This window comes from Squalius cephalus (genome assembly GCF_949319135.1).
Source record: "Squalius cephalus genome assembly, chromosome: 19".
NCBI classification, from domain to species: Eukaryota; Metazoa; Chordata; class Actinopteri; order Cypriniformes; family Leuciscidae; genus Squalius; species Squalius cephalus.
In genome coordinates this window covers 11,098,704-11,117,324 of record NC_137140.1, presented here as the reverse complement: position 1 = coordinate 11,117,324, position 18,621 = coordinate 11,098,704, and the positions used below count along the sequence as shown (strand labels likewise).

Below are 18,621 nucleotides of genomic sequence, written 5' to 3'. Positions count from 1 at the left end.
TCATCAGATTTTCTGTCCCAAATACTCTCTAGAATCTGAAGTGTCCCATCCTCTACATTACAAATGTAGACGCTGAAGCTGTGGCTAAAATTGAACTGTGCTTGCGAGGATACCTGACAAAATGATGTGTTTTTGTCCATTCAAGCGCTGTCTGAAGCGGCTTTCTGTGCGCACGAGTGTGTGCGTGTCACACAGACAGAGATATTCACAAATGCGCCAGTACCGCACTGAGTTTTCTTTTGTGTCTTATTGCGCTTGAAAGGTTTAAAAGCATTTGCATAAATAAGATTGTGGTCATATGATGTAACGCAAGCCAAAGGATGATGGGGAAAAAACGGATGCTGTGCTATTTTTAATATGTTAAACTAAAAAAATGTATTGCGTGCGTTAAAACGCGTAAATTTTAACAGCCGTATATTATATTATATTATATTATTTATATATATATATATATATATATATATATATATATATATATATATATATATATATATATATATATATATAATGTTGTGTGTGGGTGTAGCTGTGGGTAGGCAGGGAGGACTGTTAAACCATCATTATCATTTTCCTTAGTGTTATTTTTGACACATTATCAGTGAGTAGGCTATGTATCATAATTATAAGCAAACTGTATATGTCTGTCATTCTGTCTTATTATAGTCGATCTGTGACAGACAGTATTTGATGTCTCATACATGTGTCCTTGTGCACCATCTGATCATGTGTCATTTTATAAACATGGGTGTGCCTGGGAGTTTGACTGCAAACACATTCACTCACTTAGTTCAACAGACAGTACAAATGCAAATAGTGAGGGAAAGCAAACGTGAGTCTTAGCGGTAGATAAATAGCTATAGTAGTTGTATCCATCTTATTTTGCAATGTGGAAGTAAGCTGTTTTTTTTATGTGCAAGACTTCCGATTCACAGGTAAATAACTAAGATTAACAAAGTGCTGTAAAACTTTGGTAAAACTATTTGCGCTACAAACATAAAAATAATATAACATTTGAAAGTTTGCAATATAAAGCAGTATAATGGTATGTTTTACCATTGTAAAATGTATGGTATGTTTTTCTTCAGGTGAAAGAACTGTGATTGTGAAAATTGAATGACAGACACATTCAAGTTACAAATGGCTGTGCCCGCTCTTTTGTGAAAAATAAGGTGGATAGTCTTATATCTTTAATCATTCAATCCACTGGGTTGCACAGCATCACGTTTTTTTTTAATGACTCAGCAGGATAAAAGAGAACTTCCTGGAATATTTGCATGACCGCATTCTTTGTCACATATGTGCTCTTGTATATGAAGAGTTCCATCTGAAGTGCCATCTGAAATTTTCTTCTAGAATAATCATTTTTATCAAGCTTGTTTATTTGAGTTCAGTAATTTCACTTAAATGGCAATGAAAATTACCTGTTCATTTATATACTTATACTCTTCATATATAGACTTACAATAAAGGAGAGGCCTGAACCATATCTGCAGACCAGAATATTATAGATATTTAGGGGTTGGCTCTCAAAATCGATGTTCATTATTTTTGGGCATACACAATGGCTCAGTGTACACCGCTCAACAAGAAGGTCCCTGACTCCAAAGGCCAGCACTCCCTACAGTGGATAAGGAAGATGGATGAATGGATGGATGATTTTTGGAACTTGATGGACACAAAGCAAAATAGATTATTCACAACAAACAAATGACAGTGAACAGTGCAAAAACAGCCTGATTTTATGTAGCTTAAAACTAAAACAGTTAAGCTATAATTGTTTTTTATTATAATAAAATTACCTGCGTTCAAAAGCATTGCAAAACTGATACATCACATTTATTATATTAATGCTGCATATAAAGTTGCTTGCTCAGCAACCCTAAAATAACTTGTGCTAGTGTAGTGCTTAATACACTTCTATAGGAGCTTTTCGCACTTGGTAGTTATAGGAACTAGCCACCAGGGTGGTTCCCCAAGAACTAAACATTCTCCCAGGGCCATTTTTCTGGTTTCATTCGCACAGCCAGTAGGAACTCTGAAGTGTCGCAAGACGGCCAACAGCGACATCATTTAAGCATGGTATTCAACAACGTCAATACCTGGAGAATGGAGGACGCTGTGATCTAAGCTGAGGTTTTGTTGTGTGTCATGGGACTTGTGATAACAGAGATGGAATGTAGACGTATAAGTAATGCAATGGAAAGAGCAAAAAGGAGGACTAAGACAATTTTCATGTTTCACTTGGTTCCTTTAAAGTCGCATTGGATTTCGTCCGTGGCGTAAAGGTTGGACTTCGCCGTCGGTCCATCTATCCCTTTTTTCCATTGTGGAGTTTGGGTTAGGGTTATTCTTTAGAGGTTTAAATGGGTGATAAACATGATAACATGGTTCCAATACAGAAGTATCTCTCTGGCCACAGGGCATGTTCCTCTGTCTTGCTTTTGAATAGACAATTTGTATCCACCAACTTTCGGCAAATGGCGATATCTTCACTTGGTCATGCTTTATCCCTCTAGTGAATTCATTAATACGGACAGGGCTTTTGAACATTTGTCACATATTGAATGAATAGAATGAATACTGCTTTGTGCCCCTGCATCAGGTTAATCTTCATCATAGTACACACGTGGCTTTCAGCTCTCTGATCTTAATCAGAGTATTGTCTGAAAGTGTGGGCCTCTCATATGATACCTCCTTGTGTTGAAAATGTCAATAGATTCTTTTTTAAAGTCCTTGTATATCATTAGCCTGCAATTTCAAAGCCCCAAGGACTGCATTAAATATAATATAATGTAACATAATAGCATTATTGTTTGCATACTCATGATTACCCCCTTCAAGCAAAGGTAAGTCTGAGGACAAGGACTAAGATGTTAGGCTTAGCTAGAACAAAATGTTCAACCATAAGCGCTGATCCCGTGGGTGCTCGAGCCCCCCAAAAACAGAAGATATTCTTCATTCACTTAAACCAATAAAAAAACAATTGAGATTCCCAACCTCTCTGATTGGTGGATCTCACATCAGGTACCGACGGGTTGTAATATTCTACCATTGCGTTTAGCAGTACAACATAACAGCCTGACACAAATGCTTGTGCTTTATTGTTTTTTACATAATGATAAATTGCATTTAAATAATGAACTCTAAAATAATCAGGTATGTCAGTGAGAGAGCAACTCGCAACAACACTTGTGGAAAGAATATGTGTTTTCCTTTGGTTGGAAATTGTATTTACATTCTGTGTGTTTTTCTTGGTGAGACACTTTATTCAATACAGATTGTTCCACAGCAGCTTTACAGTGATCAAAAGGAAAAATAATGATTCAATAATGCAAACATAGTTCAAATTGGCTGTAAAGCAGTTCTAAAAATAAAAAAAAATAGCATTGTTCAGCTGAAGTCAGTTCAGTGTTGATTCAGATCATCAATTATTAAATTAATTCCATTCGGCTATAAAGCAGCTCTGCAGAAAACAGTGATGTGATGTCACCGTCCAGCTCAATTAAATCCTCAAATGTGATAATGTGTTGAGTGTATGCTAGGTTAAAGAGATGTGTTTTTAATCTAGATTTAAACTGACAGAGTGTGTCTTCCTCCCAAATAACGCTAGGTAGAGTTTGGGCACTAAAGGGGAAAAGGATCTTGGACTTTGGTATTCTAGGTATTATCAACTGGTCAGAATTTTGAAACTGCAATAGACGTGAAGGACTATAATGCGTTTAGAGCTCGCTCAAGTACTGAGGAGCTAAACCATTTAGTGCTTTGTAAGTAATTAGCAAGATTTTAAAAGGTGTGCAATGTTTAATAGGGAGCCAATGTAGTGTTGACAGAACCGGGCTAATATGGTCATACCTCCTGGTTCTAGAAAGAACTAGATAGCTGCTGCATTTTGGATCAGCTGGATTTTGTTTATTAAGCCCTGCAGGGCAACCAGCCAGTAGAGCATTACAATAATCTAGCCTTGAGGTCATGAACGCATGAATGCACTTGCAGAGAGAGCCCACCACACGGTCATCAGATTGGCTGTGGGTTGTGGTTGATATTTGTCTCTTCTTGTAGATATGTTGAGTTTGGGCCGAAACATTTCTTACAACTGGAATCACATCACATCTGGTTAGAACATGGTGATTCCTTATTCTGCTGCTCCCTCTAGTGGGCAACATTAATATAATAGCTTTCATTTTCCAGTTAAAATGGCTGACAGTTTAGAATTTGCTGTATCATAAATTCATGAAACTAAGTGTGTTCACCTCTTGACTTCTCCATATGTGCAAAGTTTTGAGAAGTGCAGACTTTGTGTACGCAAAAATCAAGATATAAACATAATAGTCATAAGGGGTAATACCAAGCACATATAAAGAATTTAATCTTCTAAAATAGATAACTTTTTGTCAGCATGGTCTAGATCTGATGTGGGGAAAGTTAAAGGAGAACTCCGGTCAATTTTAACATTGAGCTCATTTTTTTGTACATTTGGAGTGCTGTCAATACAGAGAACAACGACAAAAAACGGTGTTGCCTACACCGAGTTATTCTATTTTTAAAATTTGCACCCTGTTGACTTCAATAGGGCAAGTAGTAAGCCTGCTTTTTAGCCTCTTAACATCCTTTAAGTGTCATTACAAGTGCACAGAAAATGTGAGTGATTCCTTCCGAGTGAACACGGGTGGATCTGACTGCAGTAGATGTTAGAGATAATAATAAAAACGAAGTTAATTCAGCCAGCGCTCATACCTTTGTTTACATCCTGTTTTCGGTGGAACGCCATAGTAATCGATTGTCGAGTTCACGCGCGTGATAATTGGTAACTAAACCTATGCGCGTGAACTCGACAACCGATTACTATGGCGTTCCACCGAAACAGGATGTAAACAAAGGTATGAGCGCTGGCTGAATTAACTTCGTTTTTATTAATATCTCTAACATCTACTGCAGTCAGATCCACCCGTGTTCACTCGGAAGGAATCACTCACATTTTCTGTGCACTTGTAATGACACTTAAAGGATGTTAAGAGGCTAAAAAGCAGGCTTACTACTTGCCCTATTGAAGTCAACAGGGTGCAAATTTTAAAAATGGAATAACTCGGTGTAGGCAACACCGATTTTTGTCGTTGTTCTCTGTATTGACAGCACTCCAAATGTACAAAAAAATGAGCTCAATGTTAAAATTGACCGGAGTTCTCCTTTAAGGGTCTGACAAATGGCCTAAGAAAAAAAAGATAAAAAGTCACTTTTTTTTAACAAATTAGAATGGCGGTTAATTTTTAGATAATCATAAAAAAAAAAATTTTGTTCGGGATTAAAGAAAGGATTCAGAAGAAATAAGAATTTGAATTCTATCACACAGAGTTGCAGAATTATTAGCTAAATTAGGCAGCTAAATTAGCTATTATAGAATTAGGCTACTATAATTGAATTATACAAAAAGTGCAATCTTCCTATAAAAAGTAACAGAACAATTGGTAGATCAATTATTTGCATTTATGCTCCAAGACTTTGCCTAATCTGTTTTGACATACAGTATCAGGGTTTGTTTTGCCTCGTCCATTGCTATGGTGATCATCACTGGCAATCATTGCAATTTCGGATTCAATCCACCGTTTAAATAAGGTTGTCATTTCAGAAACTTTGAAATGTGCTGTTAGCAGCGCTCCAATTATAATCACTGAGCATTGTGCCGATGACATACCAAGTTTCGTAACAATATGCCAATGTGCATTTTATGACAAAATTCAAAATGGTCAATGCCTAAAAGGGTTGACATGGGAAAATTTCGTTTAATTCAACTCTGTATGCTGCACTGCATCAAAGATAACAGATTTATGATTTTTGTGCAATCCTTTCATAAGTTACAAGCAAAAATAGTCTTTTTTTTTTTTCAAATCTCCTAGGTGGCGCTGTGCCGAAACATAGCAAGTAGTCTCAGGTCATGCTTTTGATGACATGTACCAAGTTTGGTCTGAATTAGAGGTGGGCGATATGTCCAAAATCTTATACCCCGATATGAGTAATTGTATTTCACGATAACGATATATAACACGATATAGTTATTTTTGCTTTAAATAAGGTTTTTATGATATCAATTTTTGATACCATTGAAATTTAAGAATTCTTATCACCATTTTCAATATACTTTAAAAAAACGAATTGCCTACTAGCCTAAAAAGCTCTCAACCTTACTGAAGACAAGTAAACTGTGATAAAGAAAGAGCAAAGAAAAAAAACTGCAATAGAACAAATACACAAATGAAATAGACCAACCTGAAAAACTTCAAGCACTAGAAATACTACATAAAATAATATTAAGTAATCAAATGTATGAAAAAAACAACAACAATGCATAGGCTTTACTGTGTCAATTAAATATACATTTATTCTTATTAAAGTTACAAAAGTGATTCAGTCAAGAACAGAGAGATTTTCTTTTTTTTTTTTTTTAAATTTGGATGCTGTCACTTTAAGACCGACTTCACGGATCCAATATACTTCTGCGTTTTCTCTCTCAACTGTTAACGTTCACTTAAGACATAAATGACTGTTTACTTGTGAATACATGGCCAGTTTGACACAGGTGTGTGTATTTAACTGTTCAAGCCTAATTAGATGGCAAAAAGCTCTCAGTTCAGTTCTCGCGCTCTATGAGCAGCGGCTTCATTCATCTCTCAGACAGCGCTGAGAAACAGTCTCTCAGAGAGCACGCGCATATACTGAAATAAGTTCTATTTCGCTGCTTATTGTGTTTCAACTGTTTAAAATCACCTGTTTTTAAACCGCAATGCAGACAATAAGCTTTCGTGATGAAGCAGCACTGTAACGTCACATGAGCCTTACTGCGATAGAGACAAAAGTCCAAAATCTCTACCCGTTGACATTTCTACCGGTTAATCGTGTCTGCCGGTATATCGCCCACCCAAGTCTGATTACACTAAAGAGTTGCAGAGCTATAACTGTACATATTGACGTACTGTCGTACTTTTTGACAAATTTGTTAGCACATTATTTGAGAACAGTGGTAAAAAAAAAAAAAATGGATGAACCGGCTAGGACGAGTTTGAAAAAGTTTTTTTTTTTTGTTGCAAAATTCAAGATGGTGAAAAAAAAAAAAAAAAAAAAACAGCAGACAAAGCGATTCTTCCTTTTGAAATGTTGTGTAATGTGTGACCCCCTGTCGCCGATTCAACGTAATCTGCCCACAACAGCAACTAAATTGTACCTCAAACAGTCTTGTAGTGTGAGAAGTACATTGATCCAATGACTTTGAAAATTGTGTAATGTGTTCCTTGCATTACATTCCAACTTGAAAGCTTTAGAGGAACCCCCCCCCCCATTCATTATACATAATCAGCAGTGATGTAGTTCTAACAAAAATGCAACATGCTCAGCACCAAGGAAAGGATTTGAAACTACTGAAACTTCACTTACCCTTGCGTGCCTTATCATCATGCCAAATTATAATTTCTTTGGAAGTTTACTCATTTTTCTGTCTTTAAATCACAGAACGTGCATGTCAGATAATGTGAAATGGCCATGTCATGCATTAAAACAATGCAAAACAATTAGCTTTTTTCATATTTCATCATGTCTCTTTTTCCCTTTTTGCAGTTTTGTCCACATCCATGGTGGTGAACCTAGCTGATGGAAAGGAACGCTGTCAAACAGCTCAACATGGTCTCCAGGCTTCCCAAGTTTGCTTCCCATCCCTCAGTCACCACCATGACCCCCCTTCCCAAAGGATCTGCCCACCCGGTTTCCTCCATGGAGTCTAAAGTTGGACCTATAGGCAGGCACAATAGTTTAACACGTGTGCCATCCCTAAATTGGAGAAAGGGTGAAGAGGACAGTGGAAATAAAGTTCAACACTCTGGCTGCTTGGATGAGGAGAGTAGTATAACTATAGATTCTCAGTCCCCAGTAATGGTGACTAAAAAGCCTTCCCCTGCAGCTGCAGTTAAATGTAAGAGTGCAGTCCCAACTTCACAAAGTAGCTGTCCCAGGAGTATACCCCAGCCTAGCAAAACCATTCCCCGCATAACTACTCCCAAACGCCTCTCCACAGGGAATCCCCTCTATAATGGTATAGAGACTCTGCATGGTGGTGGTGGTGGTAATGGGCGTTATGGCACCTCAGGGTCTTGTCTTAGTCATGTATCCCAACAAAGAACCCTGCAGGGCAAATTGTCCCTGTCCAACGACAGCATCAAGTCTTCCTCTAAAGAGAGCATAGTCCACTCTCAGAGTTTCACCCACTTCAAGAGGGCAACCTGCCCCACCAGCCCACCCATGACCCGTTCCTTCTCCTTTAACAAAGCTACAGAGCTTGCTAAAGAACTCCCCAGACCTTTAGTACAATCTCCAGTGGCTAGATCACCCCTCATTCAGCCAAATCCAGTATTATCTGATGGGAAAGTAGGTAAATATGGGATTGCAAGGCCCTCTGTAACTACTAGTGATCATCTTTTGCCAACAACCACAATAAAGAAATCACTTTTACCCAGCTGTTCAGGTAAGAAACCATCTATGCTCAGTTATAGACTTACACGACCCACAAACACCACCAAACATCTCCGTCCTGTTGTCCCCGAAACTGTCCAAAAAGAAGCAGAATTGAGTAAAGATATCCAAGATCCTACACAGATAGCAGAAACCAGTTCAGAACCTACCACCAACAATGAAAGTATTGAAACTACCCCAAATGAGACCTCATTTGAAGTAAAGGAAGTTGAAGACATTCTGGACCCTTTCATGGAGGTTTTTGATGTTATGTCGCTATCTTCGTCCTCCTCTGTGGAGAATAATGATACTAGTGAAGAGTACATGGATGACTTTGATAATCTCGGGAATGGAGGTGAGACCCTGCTGCTGCCTGTCCTCAAAGAAGGGTTAGACCACTTTGGACTATGTACAGATGCCAACACCCTAATCACCAAGTGCAATGAGGAATCATCGCTGACCAACCTGCACACCTTCTTGTCCGAATCAGTTGACTGGGCAGGGATGGGACTCGCAGGTTTGATTGAGAATTTCTTTATTTCCATTACACCTCAGAACTACTAATCCCAATTTCTGCATTTTGGCTGTTCAAACCCTAGGTAACTTCAGAGTGTAATAAATGACCCCTGCATTGGTGTCCTAGTTTGTAAGAATGTTCCTAAATGCATTTCTTGAAAAATTATAATAAGAACTTTTTTTTTTCTAAAGAATGAAATGACAGGCTTAATTTGATGTAATCTGATTGGTTTGCCAGTTCTTGCTGAAGACTCGCTAATTAAAGGAATGAAAAACGCCTCAAAGGCCGTCTTTTTGCACTACCTGCAGATAACTGTAATACTCTTAACTTATTGATAACTATTTATTTGATTTAACATTAATATTTGAGTTATGACTGGCTTGAGGGGAGTTCAGCACTTTCTGGTGCGTTTTTATTTTATTTGATGTGTTATGTGTTTTAAATAGCTATTTTTATAGAGCCTGTAAATTATTATTATCTAATTAAATCGAGTATGTCCATCACTTTGCAAAAAAAACCAAACAAAAACTTGCATGATGTAGCCTTTTCGGTTTAGGTTAGATTACTTAGCATTTAGAGTGCACGCTATCACTGCGTGATTTACCCTATTAAAATGCTAAAAAAATGCCCCTGGATGAGTATTTGTCTTTTAGGCTATATTTATATCATATGATATAGTCCCCCAAATATCAGCACGGTTGCAAATGCGATATTGATTTTATACAACCGCTTAAAAAAAATTAAGTGCTTACATTTTAGACCCAGTATTGCCTGTTGCTCTATTTTGCAGATGAAACTAGTTCCAAACAAATCCATGGCAGAACTGTTAATGAGTTAATGACTCAATGAATCACTCATTAACAGTGATTGCCGCCACCTACTGACGGTTTTAGTATCATATTTAAATATTTTCAATTTTAAAATCATTTCATATATCATCAATTTTTTTTATTTTTAAATCATCAAAACATTTATGCATTTGTAACTGCAGTTTAAAGGCCTTTATGATTTAAACTAATATAGTGTTAAAAGTTGAAGTACAGGTGCTGGTCATGAATATCATAAAAAAGTTGATTTATTTCAAGAATTCAACTTAACAGGTGAAACTAATAGACTATATTATAGTCTATACCTGTATGTCATGTTAAAATCTCGAAGCAAAATCTCAAAAATGTAAAGTATGCACTATACATAGCCCATATACTTGTATCAGTGGTGTTCTGAGGAGGCAAAGTCCTCACATTTTTTTAAATGTTTTTTTATCAATCAACTTGTCCCAGTTACACTTAATATTGTCACATTTTTCTGGTTAAACAATACTTTACACCGCATAAAAAAGAACCTAAATGCAATTCTATTTTGTATATTTACATTAACAATGTAATTAATGTTCTATTTATTAAAACCAAATAAAAAAATCTCAAGTTAGTGTTTTTTAGGCATTTTTTTTATACATTTATTCCTAAATAGGAATAGACTTATTACATGCAAAGTGAGATATTTCAAGCCTTTATTTGTTATAATTTTGATGATTATGGTTTACAGCTTATGAAACCCACAAAATCAAAATCCCAGAAAATTAGAATATTACATGAAATCACACATTAATTACACAGTGATACCATGGTCATTGAACCAGGTTTTGGCAGTGTGGGCCGGTACAAATCCTGCTGGAAAATGAAGTCAGCATCTCCATTAAGCTTGTCTGCTGAAGGAAGCATGAAGTGCTCTGGAAATGTCCTGGTAGACGGCTGCATTGAGTGGACAGCACAGTGGACCAACACCAGCCGATGACATGGCTCCCCAAACCAACACAGACTGTGGAAACTTCACACTGGACTTCAAGCATCTTGGATTGTGTGCCTCTCCATTCTTCCTCCAGACTCTGGGACCTTGGTTTCCAAATGAGATGCAAAATTTGCTCTCATCAGAAAAGAGGACTTTGGTCCACTGTGCTTTATTAAATCCAGAGTCAACGCAGCCGTCTACCAGGACATTTTCAGAGCACTTCATGCTTCCTTCATTTTCCAGCAGGATTTGCACCTGCCCACACTGCCAAAAGAACCAAAACCTGGTTCAATGACCATGGTATCACTGTGTAATTACTGTGTGATTTTATGTAATATTCTAATTTTCTGGGATTTTGATTTCGTGGGTTTCATAAGCTGTAAGCCATAATCATCAAAATTATAACAAATAAAGGCTTGAAATATCTCACTTTGCATGTAATGAGTCTATATAATATATTAGTTTCACCTGTTAAGTTGAATTCTTGAAATAAATCAACTTTTTGATGATATTCTAATTTTATGACCAGCACCTGTATGTCATGTTAAAATCTCGAAGCAAAATCTCAAAAATGTAAAGTATGCACTATACATAGCCCATATACTTGTATCAGTGGTGTTCTGAGGAGGCAAAGTCCTCACATTTTTTTAAATGTTTTTTTATCAATCAACTTGTCCCAGTTACACTTAATATTGTCACATTTTTCTGGTTAAACAATACTTTACACCGCATAAAAAAGAACCTAAATGCAATTCTATTTTGTATATTTACATTAACAATGTAATTAATGTTCTATTTATTAAAACCAAATAAAAAAATCTCAAGTTAGTGTTTTTTAGGCATTTTTTTTATACATTTATTCCTAAATAGGAATAGGCTGTAACAATTGAAACAATATATTTTATTTGCGAATGTGATCTGATGTTCAGCTGTTATTTTTAATAGTGAACTTATTTTCGAATCATCAGTTATCAAGCTCAATAAACACTGGTGATCACAGACACGAAGATGTACCTTTAATTTCACCAAGCTATATGTTTACTAAAAAATCCCAGCAGCCATCACGTTTTTGAGGCCATTTCAAGTTTAATTTTGACGTGACATAAAGCGGTGAAATCTAAGTGGCTGAGTTGTTTACTTACTTTTTAATTAGTCTTCCCAACTCAATAATTTAGTTAATTCAGATAGATCATTCAGGTAGACACGAAAACAAGGCGGATTTATCGCATGAACTAATCATATCCAACCATAGTGCGATGGAGGCATTGCCTCCTCTTATGTGACTTTCCCCATTCATTCTCAATTACCCCGCACCAAACCCATCACACGCTTTACGGGGTCTGTTAAAACTCAATGGGCTGTCGCGGAGCCAGAGGGGTGTCCAAAATTGAATTGTCTACATCCGTTTTACCTCCTCTTGAAAGAAGCATTTATTTTGATGCACGGCAGCGCAACACATTAATGTATTAATGTTAAATATTAAGAGAATATTAACGTTATTTGCAAAACACAGACAATTAAGAATAAACAATTCTTAAATTAACAAGCGCAGAGCTGTTCAAAATCAGTAAATTTTTTTTAATGGTTTCTACATTTTCGGTAGCTTATTTATTAGAAATACAATGTCACATGGGCCTAAACAATAAAAAACCAAACAAATAAGTATTACACATGATATTCTTTCACGGTCTATGGACCTCTAAAGTAGCCTTGGCCACCCCATGTATGAAAGTCTAGTTCCGCCACTCTCAATGGGCTCAGAGAAGGCAAGAGAGATGCAGACTTTAACTTTACCTGCTGTTGTCGCTGTTGGACAGAGTCATTTTATAATATGGATTATTTTCTCATCCAATTTTTTTTTTTATGAGGCACTGCCTCCCTTGCCTCTTCTGAGGAAATGCCCCTGACTTGTATGTACATAAACATATTTTCTTTTATCAGTACTTCTCTGAATTGTATGCAATATTGTATATGCATAGTGTATTATGCAAAGCTGTATACACGGTTTGATGCTGCCTTATATTTTGGCCAAGACAATGTACCTTAGAAGGCAGCATAATGGGCATAACCTTTTGGAACAGTATTCCATCTTGAATGTGCCTATGATACTTAAAATCCTGTCTGATTAGCTTTTGAAAAAGGTTTTCATATTTAAACAATTTGAGCAGATCCATACTGTCACTAAGATTACTTTAAAATATATTTCTCTGTCACTTTCTCACCCATTTTATTGTCTGTCTTTCAGCTGGTAAAGATGACTTTGAACATGGGACATCTCCTACAGGCGATTTTCCTCATGGCTCGTCTCTGGACCTGTCACCCTCAGACAGCTCTGGAGGGACTTACATGTGGGATGAAGAGGGGATGGAGGCACTGGCAGACTCTGGACACCCCTGTGGAAGCTTTGACTCTGATCTCAACAGCATGGTGAGTCCAAAGCTTTATGAAATGATTAACCTAAGCTAGGGCTGTCGCGATAACCGCAATATCGCAGTACCGCGCTACTGACAAGCCAACCGCAGAGGAATTCAAATAACCGCAGCAACCGCGATATTCGCGTGTTTTCTTTTTTCATAAGGCTATACCCTTCTTGTTTTGAACTTTGTGCATGTGTATGGAATGTTAAATAAGTTAATAATGACAATAAGACGTGGTGATCATGGTTTTATCATGGTGATTTGTACAGAGGCTTCGTGGATTCGCACTTAAGCCTAAACAGACAGTGAATGAGAGAGATCAACTGAGCGCGTGCGATTACCTGCGTCTGTCTTTGAGGTCAAGTCATAGCCTATTTGTGAAAAGGTTGCCGTGTCCGAAGAAAATTGTAATATTTGTCCTGTCATCCTTTTAACGTTTCAAATAAAGGGTATTTACCATGAATGGCATCAGCGACAGCGCTGGTCAGCATCCACAGCGCGAGGAACTCGCGGTCGCGGGAAACAAAACTCAGTGTTACCTATGCAACGCATTGCTGGTCAGCGGAGCCTTGAAAAGTGGAGCTCAAAGTTAAAAAAAAAATAACCTTGTTTCATTACTATCTTTTAATGAATCAATCAGCGTTTTTGAACGTGTTGTTGAATGAATGGTTTAATGACTCACTCAAAGACAGTCCGTTGCCGTAACAACTGCGCGCTGAGTGACAGGCTTTCAATGCGCAGATACGCTGTTTAGTTTCGGTTTATTGGTTACTGAAAATGTACTCGTTTTTGTCCATGCTGACCACATCGTAACACTTATTTATATAGCAACAAATAAATCAAATCAAATAAATCAATTAATAAATGCGGTAAAACCGCATATCGCGCTATGAGCCACTCATAATTACCGCAAGGGAAAATCCTTCACCGCGACAGCCCTAACCTAAGCAACTTACAAGAGAGAAGTAACAGATTTTTTATAAACATTTTCATAATTAGTGTATAATTGAGTTTCATTATTTTATCTATTTTTTTCAAAATGTTTTTGGTAGTGGTTCTTTAACTTGCTTGTACAACTAGCCTTTGTGGTCTTTGGCCCTGTGGTGGAGAATCTCTCCTCTAGGCAACTCTCTGCAATCTTCTTTCCAAGCTCCTAAAATACACTGCCAAACTTGTCTGAATCAGTGTGCTTAATGGTTGACTTTTAAAATCACAGTTGATGAACACAGTTGATTTTTTTGTGTCTTTAAGAGGACATAACACACACATTTTCTGCCAATCTCATGTCAATCTTCAGTACCTATAGAGTAGTATTGCATCCTTCATATCTCAGAAGATTCTTTCATTTTATCAGATTTATAAAAGACAGATACAGCTGTACTTCTTCTTTTCCGAAAACATTCAAACTCCTGGAGGTGTGCCGTGAAGTTCTGCCGATGACTTCCGTAACCCGAACAAAGCACGTTGATGGGCGTTGCTCTTGCTCTCGCTCTGGTTGATGTGTGTGTGCGCTCTTCCGGGAGAAGTGCCCATACAAGGAATTCCGCCCTTTATGACGTCATACATAGCCATACTCAAAAAAAACATATCTTATACCCGAAACTTATACGAACTAAGGCTGTCAAACGATTAAGCGCGATTAATCGCATCCAAAATAAAAGTTTGTTTTTACATAATATATGTGTGTGTACGGTGTATAATTATTTTCTATATATAAATACACACACATGCATGTATATATTTAAGAAATATTTGCATGTATATACTGTGTATATATATTTATATTATATATAATTTATATTATATATAAATATTTTGTATATAAATAACACATTTTTCTTAAATATATATGCATGTGTGTGTATTTATATATAGAAAATAATTATACTCCATACACACACATATATTATGTAAACACAAACTTTTATTTTGGATGCGATTAATCGCGATTAATCGTTTGACAGCCCTAATACGAACCCTGAAGGAGTGTATTTGACACAGACATACTTTGTCATACGTCCTACTCATATTTTGAAACTTTGGCCATGTTTAGCATGAGAACCCAACTCTTTAACAATGTACATAAGTCAGTATGCATGAAAAAGCATTAGACATCCCCTTTAAAATTTTAGGGTTTGTCTTGTGCTCAAAGCCCAGAGACTGACTGGATAAGGCTGTCAGCTTGAGTTATTGAAGGTGTGTCTCTGATTACGCATCATAATTCTGAGAACTCCAAATTGGCTCCTGCTGATAGTCATTTGTCTTTCTTCTGGAAGCTGACGATCAGATTGTCAGCTTCATGGCAGTTAGTAAATGGTGAGGTGAAATCAAAGTCAAATGAGAGGATGACTTGGCATTTATGCTCAAAGCGCTAGCCTTTATCCTCCTTTGCATCTATAATATATTGTTAAATGCCTCTCCCTATTATATTTATCTTTCTGTTTAAGCCAGATTACAAATCTTTCAATTAGTGTAAGTGCGTCTCTGTTTAGTTATTATTTAGCAAAATATTTATTTTTGTAAATATGGCACATATTAGATAAACAACTGCTGCATTTTCCTATCATTGATTTGAATGATTCAGTGTATTATAGTAATACTTTTTGCTAAATAATATTTAATACAATTTGTTAATTATATTTGGCACTGATGAGTGTGTACAACTGCCACTTAAAGGTGGGGAAAGTCATTTTTGAAATATGCTGTTTGGAAGTTAGTCGGACCGATGCAACAACAAACGTGTAGCCAATCAGCAGTAGGCGGCGTATGGCGGCCGAGGAGAGAGAACGATCAAGAGGGAGATTTGAAGAAAGACTGCAGAAATAGAGATGGGACACAATACAAAAGAGAAAAGCTCAGAAGAAATCACTGGAAAATAAAGGGGTATGTCTAGGCAAGAGCTTTAGGTCCCACGTTAATATTAGAAAAGCTGTCCAGCGCTGGAGAGAGCTAAGTGGGAAGGCCTGAAAACAGATGCGGTCAAGGCTAGGGAAAAGAGGCCAACTTGGCATGCCAATTTTGCAAATGGAGCTTGAGGTGAGTAGTTTAGCACCATGTTGCGTTGATCATTACGCCATTTCCTGTTGCACTTCTCAGTGAAGACACATTAAAGCCCACTCGCAAGTTTGCAAAAACACACCTAAAAATCATAGGCTGTGAGAAACAAGATTCTCTGGTCTGATGAACCTCAATTCCGTTTCTGAAGGAAACCAGCTGAACAAAGCAGCTGAATTAGTGCTGTGCAGCCTCTTTAGTAGCCTACCTTCAAGGGCCACATGGGGGCAACAGAAACTCACAAACATTCAAAGCGTCAACCATTTCAATAAGCTTATCATCTTACAGAACATCCAACATATAGTTCATTTCCTCATCCTCATGTTGTTCCAAACCCATATGGCATTCTTTTTTTCTATGAAACACAAAATGAGCTGTTTTGCAGATGATCTTTTACATGAAGTGAAAATTAATGGGAACTGGAGCTCTCAAGCTTCAAAAGTAAAAAAAAACAAAAAACAAAACAATAATGTATCATAAAAGTAGAATGTAGCTAAAATATGACTCATGCACTATTTTTAAGTCTTATGTATTCATGCAATATCTTTTTGTTTAAAGATACAGTAGGTGATTCTCTACAGAAATCTTATTTGTTATACGGTTTGAAAGTCTCCTCATATCCTGATAGCAATCACTATGCAACAAAAATGTAATCATTTATTGATAACAATAATTCTTTCAGCTAGCAATGTAGTTTTTCAGCAATGTTTAGCAGAATGGTTGAAGCTACACATAGACCCAGTGGCGCAGAAATAGTGATGTAATCAGATAACGATTGTGTTAATATAGTATTTTACAATGGCTTCGAACACTGCTCTGCCAATCATAACCGGGCTTGTATCTATTTGTTTCATAAATTACCTGATATCTTGTAAACACAACTTTGTTTCCAGACATTCCAGGTTTAGTATTGTCATCCTTTCCAGTCTAGTGGCAGTATTTGCCTTAGTCTTTTCATAGGTGCTCTGTAGCTTTTTCAGCTTGTGGCTTTGTTTCTTTTAAATACTATTCTTCAACTTATTTGACACTTGCTCAAAAACTGATTATTTAATCAAAAACTGCTCATTTTAATCACAAAAAAAATAAAAAAATACAAATAAAAAATCATTGTGGTTTCCAGCTGAAATGAACACTAGTGGCAGTAAAACACCTTTTCACACAATTGATGATTACAGGCACAGATTATCAATAAAGGTGCCTTGTGTAATGTCCGCCAAAAAATCAATTCATACTCCACATTCCATACCAGATGGGGGCAGTATACCTCCAGAAAGTGAGTTGGTCTACTCTAGAGTAACAACTGAGAAACGGCATAGTATCTATGCTCCGCCCCTACCTTCACAACGACCCTAGAGCCATAGCCATGGGAGTGGATGACAGTGGTCCTTCATACCTAAAAAAAAAATTACACAGTTCAACACTGCAGGTACAAATGTTATGCCGGAACTAGTCTCAGATCCCAAAATCAGCTGGCCAGTCGATCACCACTGCATTACTTCACCATCACTTTACCTAACATCGTCAAAACTGTTGTAGTTGTAGTTTAGTTAAAAATGATGAAGTATTCTTAGCTGCACATATACAAGTGAAACTAGGGACAACATCTATTTAGAGTGTTACGTATGCTGCCCGCCTGATGCTAATTTAGCAGCATATATCAAGTTTGATTTTCATTAGCAATACCTCTTCTAGCTAAGTTATCATTAGTCACCAAAAAACATTCGGTCTCATTACACCTTGCAATGTTTTCCGTTACGTTTCGTGCGTCCATTTGGGGTTCATTATCATCGAAGACATTTCAAGCTTCTTAGCTAATGTTACATTTTAGCATCAGCTTGGTAGAGACGGGCTCTGGTAGATAACAGGTGAAAACCGGATCGGATCTGTGGGTAGAGCTAACTATCAAACGCTAACAGCTACGGTTAGCCATCGCTAACATTAGCACGTTTATCAAACAGCCTTCGATAGATTTCTATGTTATAACTTCCCGAAAAAACTACACAAACATATAAAACAAACTTCTAGCGAAATACTAACAGCATCTTACTTACCAATCCAAAAGAAATGTTGCAAGTTCGGAGTCGAACCTCATTTCTTTCATGTCCATTAGTTGTCTCCAGCGATGGAAAGCAGTGCCAATGTTTACTCTGGTTCTGTTCCTTTTTTTATCAGATTTTATTTGCGATTCTGAGAGCGTTTTTTTTTTCCCTGCAGCGTGTGGTTGTGGTGGTGGTAAGGGTCTCTTGCCAAGGGCTTCAGCCATTCTTCCGCTCTCTTCCCTGAACTGAAATGTAGTAGTGGGCTGTAATTTCCACACGATTGACATCAGGTTCAAGTACGCCCACAAGCCGTGCG

General features: G+C 37.1%; 1 protein-coding gene across 2 annotated transcripts in view; it reads left to right on the top strand.

Annotated features, from left to right (window-relative positions):
* ccser2b (coiled-coil serine-rich protein 2b) overlaps positions 1 to 18,621 on the top strand; it is an 86,926-nt gene that overhangs the window by 9,880 nt on the left and 58,425 nt on the right. For both annotated transcript variants that reach the window (XM_079850819.1, XM_079850820.1), the window contains exons 2-3: positions 7,603 to 9,007; positions 13,041 to 13,222. In XM_079850819.1, coding sequence (XP_079706945.1) covers positions 7,636 to 9,007; positions 13,041 to 13,222 — 1,554 coding nt within the window. In that variant the 5' untranslated portion in view covers positions 7,603 to 7,635. The remainder of the gene's footprint in view (positions 1 to 7,602; positions 9,008 to 13,040; positions 13,223 to 18,621) is intronic.